We start from the raw sequence: 9,669 nt of genomic DNA, 5'->3' as shown, positions 1-9,669 counted from the left end.
TCATCCTTTGTCAAGACTTGATTGTAGTCCTGTATTAATGCTACACCACGTTCTGCAAAGTCGTTGACAGTGGCAATACCGCGCAAGACTTGCTGTGATGACTGAAATGATGGGTCATCGGCCCACTCACCAGGGTCCTTTTCTAGGAAGTCAGTATTGACTTTGAATGCAGTAAAAATTCGCAGTGAGGCAGAAGTAACAAAATCTGCAACAGTCTTGGCAGCGATGGCTTCTTTTGCTGTAAGATCCACATGTACCCGTGGTTGAGGATTCTCTTGGCATTCTTCTTTAAGAGCAGCTACTATCATTCGCTTGACATCAAGCTCAACACTATCGTCAAACAGAGCAAGTCCTGCCAGTTCTTCGCTGAGGTACCACAAGTGATTGGAAAGCTTTTTGCTGGTGGCTTCGGCAATCACTGAATCAGGATAGAAAATGAGTGCTTTTAAGAGAGCTAGGTCTCCAGCGGGAGCACCAATGGCAGATGAAGCGCTGAACCAGGCTTTGGTATACACTGCTCCAACAAATGCTGTAAAACGCTTTATGCCAGTGAGTTCCTTTGGGGTCAGTCGAAACTGATCACGGAACAAGTAGATCTTGATTCCATAAATCACACGGGCCATCCATCTTGCCCGATGCATGGCTCCTGGCTGCATGAACCTGAATCCTCTTGGAGGACACTCACCAAACAGAATAATAGTCAACTCAAGAAGTTCACGGTAGTCATCTCGTAGTTGGCCCGATTCCAGTTTCTGGATGCAGAATGAAACGACATCTTCTTTGCAACTTAAAAATACACTTGAAACTACAGAGTCCAGGTCATCAGGCATCATTGGCTTAAACTTGCTTTGGTCAATGGAATTCCAGTTTGACTGGAAACGCTTGAAGACGGCTATCTCAGGTCCTTTTGATGGACCAAGAAATGGTTTGAATGCTGCCATTGCTGCCTCTACCACTAGTTCCAGAATGTGATGCCGGCATGCAAAATGTAATAGTGGTCGTCCAAGCTTTTGCTGCAAAATAGTGCATGCACCAAGTGCTGAACCAGTGTTGCTGGCTGTCGTGTCAAAGCTCATACCTGCCACCATGTCTTGCAAATGCCATTCTTCGAGGCATTGCATAACAGCAGCAGCTGTTGCTAGTCCAGTTCCTGCTGGCAGCTTTGGCACACCCAGAAGCTTTCCAGTTCCTTGTGGGTCACTGACAATGACAGGAAGGCGATCAACTTTTTTAGTCCCATCGTCTGGAAGGAGCTTGCCATCCCAATGAACCACCAGACTTGTGTTTGGAGCATAGGATGCCTGGATGTCACCTGCAATTGTCTTCCGTTGGATCCGCCTGGATTTCCTGATCGATGTGCGGTTGATGGCCAACTCTGAAGGGTCGTGTCCCAGAGCAGAGGCTGCTGCTGACAATATGTGAACAGCTGATCGATCGCTAACCTTGGTGCGGTCGAGAGCTGCTGTTAGGTCCGGTGTAACAATGCTACTTGCACGCTTTCGGCTCTGCCTCTTTGAAGCAGATAGAACAGCAGAGTCGTCATGATCACTGGCTTCAGCACTGCTGTCTGTTGATGATGCTAGCTCAAGAGTCTCCTCTCGGGCTGCTTGCTTCTCTTTTTCATGCTGCTCTCTTTCAGTCAACACCTTGTCGCGTTGATGTGTCCGCTCCTCTTTTCCTGCTAGCACCTTGTCAACACCAACCATAAAGCCCCGTCGACCTGGCCCCCGTTGTGCCTTAGTCTAGTAGGAAGACTAGGTCCCCCTGCACCCCCCGGAGATATACTTCTAATCAGTGTTTCTAGATTGGAAAAAATGTGTAGAAAATGACTAGCTATGGCCCCAAGCTGAAAAAATGTCCCACATACCATTTTTATGCAAATTACTGCTGCCATTATCAAAAAAACGATTTTTGACATATCTCAGCCAATATTGCAGATAATTGAAAAATGAAGGTGTCTAGACCCATGTTTTGAAGGGCATAGATCATGATAGAACTATTCATAACATGATTACATGTGTCTATGGTATACTAGTATGCATATTAATGCTGTAATTACAAAATAATCAGTTTTACAAATGATAAGGATACGTTAATACTGCAGATAACTTAACATGGTACATAAGGGGTCTAAACCCAGGTATTTTCAAGGTTAAATGTCAACAAGATGCTCCTGAGTCTTGCATAGGGGCGGGACATTGGCAGTAACATTGGTACCACTCAACTTTTCTTCCCACCATTGACTTTGTATTGCGAGAGATTTTCACTTGCTTATTTAAAGGTTTCTCACCCAGCCCACGTGCCAGAAAGAGGCACGACAGCTGAGCTAGCTACAGTAACTTAGCACAATGTTTCATTGGCCTAGATAGCTAACGTTAGTGTGGAAGAATTTAGATGTTTTAGCTATTAGCACTTTTGATGCCACTAAACATGGTTTAGTCAGCTAAAAAGTACCCTAGTGTAGAACATGACTCAGAACCTCTGTTACCTCACTGAAAACTCAGAGCCTCCTTTCACAGGCACTTTTAACATCATTCGTGATTTCTTATTTGTCATTTAACAGTGATGGTAGACATCGACAGCAAGCATGCCCAAAAGAAAACGGAGTGTAGAACCTGCAGCCCAAAGCTCTCCTCCTACATGCATCCTTCATGTACCATCCATGTCTGATCATGGGGATTTCACGCCCCTCCGTAAAATTAAAGGATCTGCTTCAGAAAAACTGCAACTGCTTCAAAAGATCCGGGATAGACGTCTCAACCAACCGCATGACTCCCCATGTCGTATGCAATCAGTATGTGATCAGATCCCGGCAACTCTTCCTGATGACCTAGAAAGAGTAGGATATCACAGCAAGTGTTATAAGCACTTTGTCCGCCACTTTCATCGTCTGGGAGATGATACAGAACCAGGGCCATCAACCTCATCATGGCATCACTCTCCTCGTAAACCAGGAGGTTCTGCTGAACCCATCTTCCCGCCAGAGTGTATATTTTGTGAGAAAGTTGAGACCAAAGATGCTCATCGCAATACTGAGAGGCCTACAACCTTCCCATCCTTTAAAAACAAAGAAAATGCATGGGAGCAAATCGAAACACGGGCTGAGAAAATGGGTCTCTATCGACTCCATCGAAAGGTGAAAAACAAAGACCTCTTTGCATGTGAGGCCAAACACCATCCGTCATGTTTTAAAGCTTTCCGCACAGCATTCTACAACTATGAGCGTGCGATTCACAGAGCCGAAGCACCAAAGGAGCAGGCTTGCATGTCAGCCGCCCATGAAAAGGCATTCAACTCAGTACTGGAACACATTCAAACCCAGGTCATCCAGCAGAATAAAGTTCTACAGCTTTCTTCCTTGCGCTTGCTCTATGTCGAGGAACTGAAACTGAATGGATATGAGAACTCAAATTATCGGTCAGAGAAACTACTGAAACGCCTACAGAATGACCCAATCAAGGAGCATATCCACTTCACGAAGGTTGATCATGACAAATGTGATGTCATTTCTTTCTGGCTTGTGCACAGCTCAAACATAACAGTTTCCAATGCTCTCGCACGAGCATTCACACTCGGAAGCACAAACAAGAACCAAAATGTTGCCCTCCAACTTCGCCAGGGTATTCTACAGGCTTTCAGAGAGTGTAAAGACCAACCATGGCCACCAACAGCTGAAGACATGGAGCTCAATCCTGAAGACATCCTACCTCCAGACCTTGTCCGCTTTCTCAGCGTGCTAATGACTGGCAAGGAGGGCATCGAGACAGAAAAGGTGAAGCGTCTGGTCTTCTCCATTGGACAAGATCTGTGCCGTGCAGTGTCAGATGGAAAATGGAAGTTACCAAAGCACATTCTCCTCTGTGTGACTGTAAGGCACCTGTTCCGAAGCAAACAGCTCACCACAATACTACACAGGCTTGGACACTCTGAGAGCTACGATTTCGCCTTGGAGTTGGAAACTGCTCTCGCCAAGGTCCTGGATGAAGTCTCAACTTATCGTACACCACAAATTGTGACAGGAGAGGGCAACCTTGTATTCCACTGTGAGTGGGACAACTTGAATAAAACCACTACCAGTGTGCACGGCAGCAACATTGTAAACAGTGCTGGAGGAATCATGGTGCAGGAGGTCAAGCCCGGGTTCGAGAGCAGCAAGGACCGAATGCTACCTACCATCAATAGGTCACAACAGCGTAGCCTGAAGGTCGACACACCAAAAACTCTCCCACCTTTGCACAGTTACCATCCTGAGTCAATCAAAGCGCAGGAAAGGCTGAGGCGGGGCAGCTCAGAGAAGATCATTCTGGCTGGACCAGCAACCAGGAAGCCATATGACTTCAAAATGTTCCTTGCAAATGACGACAACAAAAAGCAGATGTGCCAGCTTCTTCTGAAAGTGTGGAGTGGACAAGAGGCAGCTACCAGGCTGGAGAGAACAGAGATGGCTGTGCTGATCGTGGAGGGGAAGGCCCACCAACTTGCCTCAACGAATGGCAAGGTAAAATTGAAAGCCCTTCGTGAATGGCGATTCAATTTGTAATTTTTCCTGAAAAAAAGGTGATTACCTGTGATGTTTGTCTAGATCTGAAACTGGCAGTGACTGGTGATTGAAATGCGGTGCCTTTTTGTGTTTCAGGTCGAGGTACGTGAACTCCCCACGATCTACAGCAACCAGGAAGAGACTGATACCAGGGTGGTTCTGTACCTCCATCATGCTGCTACCATCGGATACAAGAACGCTGTAGTCAGAACACCGGACACAGACATCCTCCTGATCCTGCTCCACCATGCCCACAACATCAAGCTGACGGTGTACCTGGATACAGGGTCAGGGAAGCATCGCCAACTTGTCAACGTCTCTGAGCTGGCAGAATCCCTGGGAGAGGACTACTGTGCCACTCTCCTGGGGTACTATGTGTTCAGCGGAGAAGACTGCACCAGTGCCTTCAAAGGGAAGGGAAAAGTCGGGCCCTTGAAAAAGCTGGAGAAGAATCCCAGGTTTCACAGGGCATTCGGTGAACTGGGTGACAACTGGGATGCCAACCCTGAGGTGGAGAGGCAGTTAGAAAAATTCACCTGTGTGATGTACGGCCAGAGTCGCGAGTCATCAGTGGACATTGTCCGTGCCAAGCTGCTACGAAAAATGGTGGGAGAGGACAAGACCCTCACATCCAAGTCCAAGGTTGATCTGGCTCGCCTTCCTCCATGCCAGTCTGCCCTGAAGCCGCACATCCAGCGTGTGAACCACCGCGTAGCATTGTACAAAAGAGCCGATCAACCTATCATCGAAAAGCCAAAACCTTATGAGGAGCAAGGATGGATAAGGACTGATGAAGGACTGTTGAAACCAATGTGGTCCAGTGGTCCCATCCTACCAACCTCACTGGTGGATCTTCTGAACACAGGAGAGCACGAAGAGGAGGAGGAAGAGGAAGGAGAAGAAGAGTTTGACTCTGACGATTTCGATGAAAATGATGATGACTGACTCAGTGTAGAATCACTAATGCTAATGATGTTTATCTAAAACAAGCAAGAGAAGAGTGGTCACATTGAGTGCTAGGACTATTTTGACAGTTGTAATATTTAGAAAAATAAAACTTTGTGTTAACGTCTGTGTAGACGGACCTTAATATGAGTCTATTATTCCGTAAAACTGTGATTATTTTGTAAATAAAGCACTAATTAGCATACTAGTATACCATAGACACATGTAATCATGTTATGAATAGTTCTATCATGATCTATGCCCTTCAAAACATGGGTCTAGACACCTTCATTTTTCAATTATCTGCAATATTGGCTGAGATATGTCAAAAATCGTTTTTTTGATAATGGCAGCAGTAATTTGCATAAAAATGGTATGTGGGACATTGTTTCAGCTTGGGGCCATAGCTAGTCATTTTCTACACATTTTTTCCAATCTAGAAACACTGATTAGAAGTATATCTCCGGGGGGTGCAGGGGGACCTAGTCTTCCTACTAGACTATTAAGGAATTCACGGTCCTCTGGTATTTTGATCAGATCAAGGACATCAACATGAGCAATGTCAAATAAGTCACGGAGACCGGTTTGAAACTGCTCTTCTTTCTTTATCTGAGGGACAGATCGCCGGCTCTTTCCTTTCAGGATGGATCTGTATTGTTCTACTTTTCTCTCTAGTTTTGCAATGATATTCCGCTCATCTGCAGTGGGGATCCATGCTTTCTCCCAGATGCATAATGTCTCACGAACAACAGTTGTTGCGGCACTGCTTATGTCCAATTTCTCAGCATGATGTAGCTTAAAGTATCGCTGCAGAATCTCTTGCCAAGATGGGAGCCGAGTTGCTGGTAGTTTTTCAATATGGCAGCCTATCAGCCACACATGGTTCTTTTTTCTGGTTGCTCTTCTTGAAGTACTTGCACTCGCCATCATAACTGAAACAAACCGAAATAATTTCTGTATAGTGCTGATTAGCAGATTAGCAGGGGCCATGTGACAGTGGTAAAAGTTTTCAAAATGAAATGAAATTTTACCCAATTTGTTCTCTCTACAGGTGTAATAAAAAAATGGAAAAGCACTTTAGAAAAGTTAATGTTTACATTTGAGGACCACCCTAATATATATATATATATATATATATATATATATATATATATATATATATATATATATATATATATATATATACATATATATATATATATACATATACAGTATATATATATATATATATATATATATATATATATATATATATATATATATATATATATATATATATATATATATATATATATATATATATATATATATATATATATAATGGTATCTGTAATCTGGTTCTCCAACCTAATGAGCGGACAACATGACGTCATCGCCATGCACGTCCGCCTTGCCTGCAAAGTTCCAGAGGAACCATCTAGCAGTGCGTCATTACGGATTATAAATACAGATACTGTCACAAGTGCATGCAAAACTCACAGTTACCGACCTGGTTTCGCCCTTGTTGGGGCTTCATCAGGGCAACGCAGTGAGGCTTTCCATACACTTGTAACTCTGTGACCCTTTCGGTTTTTATATCAGTCACTATGCGACCTTCATATCATCAGTGGAGAACCACCAGCAAGGTGTGCCATACAGCTGCTGCTGCACCTTGCTGGGAGCGATAAGCACCGCCTGCCACGCGGTGACGTTATCTCTGGTATCCACTCATCATATGGAGTCGACCTGGTTGCGGTTGGGAGTTACTAATAATGGTATCTGTAATCTGGTTCTCCAACCTAATGAGCGGACAACATGACGTCATCGCCATGCACGTCCGCCTTGCCTGCAAAGTTCCAGAGGAACCATCTAGCAGTGCGTCATTACGGATTATAAATACAGATACTGTCACAAGTGCATGCAAAACTCACAGTTACCGACCTGGTTTCGCCCTTGTTGGGGCTTCATCAGGGTCATGTTGTCCGTCATGACGTCATGTTGTCCGCTCATTAGGTTGGAGAACCAGATTACAGATACCATTATTAGTAACTCCCAACCGCAACCAGGTCGACTCCATATGATGAGTGGATACCAGAGATAACGTCACCGCGTGGCAGGCGGTGCTTATCGCTCCCAGCAAGGTGCAGCAGCAGCTGTATGGGACACCTTGCTGGTGGTTCTCCACTGATGATATGAAGGTCGCATAGTGACTGATATATATATATATATATATTACACAAACACACCATATATATATATATATATATATATATATATATATATATATATATATATATATATATATATATATATATATATATATATATATATATATATTGTTGCGGATATGAGGACTGTATTTTTTTTATTGTGTGCTTTATTATTATTATTGTTTATTCTGCGCCTCCTGCCTCCGGAGTTGTGTAAAGATAAAAAGGGCGTCTCGGTAGTTATTCCATAAACACCACATTGCAGGACCCGATAAAACCCTTGTTCAGTAGCTTATATCTTATTATGTGTCTTAGGGTAAGGCTGTGTCTCCCATTAATTTAAATACTCCATTGCACCAAGTGAAATAAGAATAGGTCCCCTTTCATTTCGTTTCAATGGCCAACTGCATTTTGGGCGGTTTTCTTCAACCACCATTGGCCACGAGGCAGGGTTGGGGAAGAAAGGTGTGTCTCCACCTCGTCATAGAGGGGAGGAGTGAGCCAGCCCCGAACAACCAACTGAGCACGAGGGGTTTGGTTTGAGAGGGCGGAGGAAGAGCATTTGGGGGAGGTTCGCAAAGGTTGAGGGGCCTATATAACCCGCCGCGGGGGCGTTCCCCACGAGATGAGCGGGAGAGAAGTGAGAGAAAGGCTGAGCTGAGCTGCGTGGTAAGAGTCCAAGGAAAGAGCTGGGTCGTCAGAGCAGTTGCGCTTTTACTGAGTCCAAGGAAAGAGCTGGGTCGTCAGAGCAGTTGTGCTTTTACTGAGTCCAAGGAAAGAGCTGGGTCGTCAGAGAGATGTGCTTTTACTGAGACAAGGAGATGAGTCTGAAAAGAGAGGTCCATGACAAGAGCTGAGTTGGTCGTCAGGGGTGGTCAGTGGTTGCGTTGAGTGGTTGTGTTGGAGAAAGAGTGGTTGGACAAAGAAAGAGAGAGGAGAGAACCCGTCACGCCAGACCCCCCACCAGCGCGTCGGCTCCGACCGTGATCCGACCCGTGATCCGACCCGTGATCCCGCGCACACGACAGGATCGGTGGCATCAGCGGCCGTCGAGGTCCAGCCCGACGTCCCGTGCGGGATCAAGCTCCAGCCAGCTCCGTGCCGTCCTCCCCCTCCAGCCACACACCTCCTTCCAGCCAATCCACTCTGCAATTCCCCGTGTGAGTCGTCTTTGTTTGTTCTGTCCTGGGTAGGTAATTAAGCTTGTATAAGGAATTCACTGTGTCACCTGCGTCTCATGTCCCTGTACATAATCGTGACTGCTCCTTTTTGCTTGTGTGTGTAAATAATAAATCCCATTACTCTTCTGTACGTCTTCTTCCTCTTTGCATTCGGTCGCTTTAGAGTTTTCCAGATTGAGTATCTGTGGCGCGATACGGCCAACGTTTGGGTTGAATCGGGTTTAGTCGGGGAATAACTGTTCGGCCGCGGTTACACCACCGCTCGGTAAAAATAACATCTAATCCGCGGACCGTAACTATATATATATATATATATATATATATATATATATATATATATATATATATATATATATATATATACTAGTTGGGTATGCTTACAAATTGTGTAAGCAATAACAAACTGTGCTTTGTACTTAGGTATATAATGAAGAGAAGCTTTATGGTTATAGACAAGCATCATTGACTTGCTGCTAGATATAAATTTAGGTTTATTTATTTATTTATTTTACGGATGCGTTTACTGTTTCTACGTAAAATTAATTGAGATTTTTATTTCACAGTTTACAGTTATATAAATTACAATTTTCAAATGCTAGATATCGATTCAGGTTTTTTTTAGTTTTTGTCTTATACGTATGTGTTTACGTTTTTTTTTTTTTTACATAAATTTTCATTTATGGGCACTCTCGGATGGTTCTGGGATTTTCCCCCGTGTATTGGCTTCAATGTCCGTCTCTATGCCAAATTTCAGCTTTCTATGATTAGTCAGTCAGTCAGTGGTCAGAAAGAGCACATATATATATATATATAT

General features: G+C 44.2%; 1 protein-coding gene across 1 annotated transcript; it reads left to right on the top strand.

Moving 5' to 3' along the window:
- The first annotated feature begins 4,240 nt into the window (after positions 1-4,240).
- LOC144888809 (uncharacterized) lies at positions 4,241-5,627 on the top strand. The gene is made up of 2 exons (XM_078768055.1): positions 4,241-4,498; positions 4,637-5,627. Exons 1-2 carry the CDS (start codon positions 4,343-4,345, stop codon positions 5,483-5,485), a joined length of 1,005 nt encoding a protein of 334 aa, XP_078624181.1. The 5' UTR covers positions 4,241-4,342; the 3' UTR covers positions 5,486-5,627.
- The last annotated feature ends 4,042 nt before the right edge of the window (positions 5,628-9,669 follow it).

This window comes from Myxine glutinosa, chromosome 14 (assembly GCF_964187855.1).
Source record: "Myxine glutinosa chromosome 14, kmMyxGlut1.1, whole genome shotgun sequence".
NCBI lineage: Eukaryota > Metazoa > Chordata > Myxini > Myxiniformes > Myxinidae > Myxine > Myxine glutinosa.
Note: the sequence above shows the minus strand (reverse complement) of the source record. Positions and strands in the feature narration are given on the sequence as shown.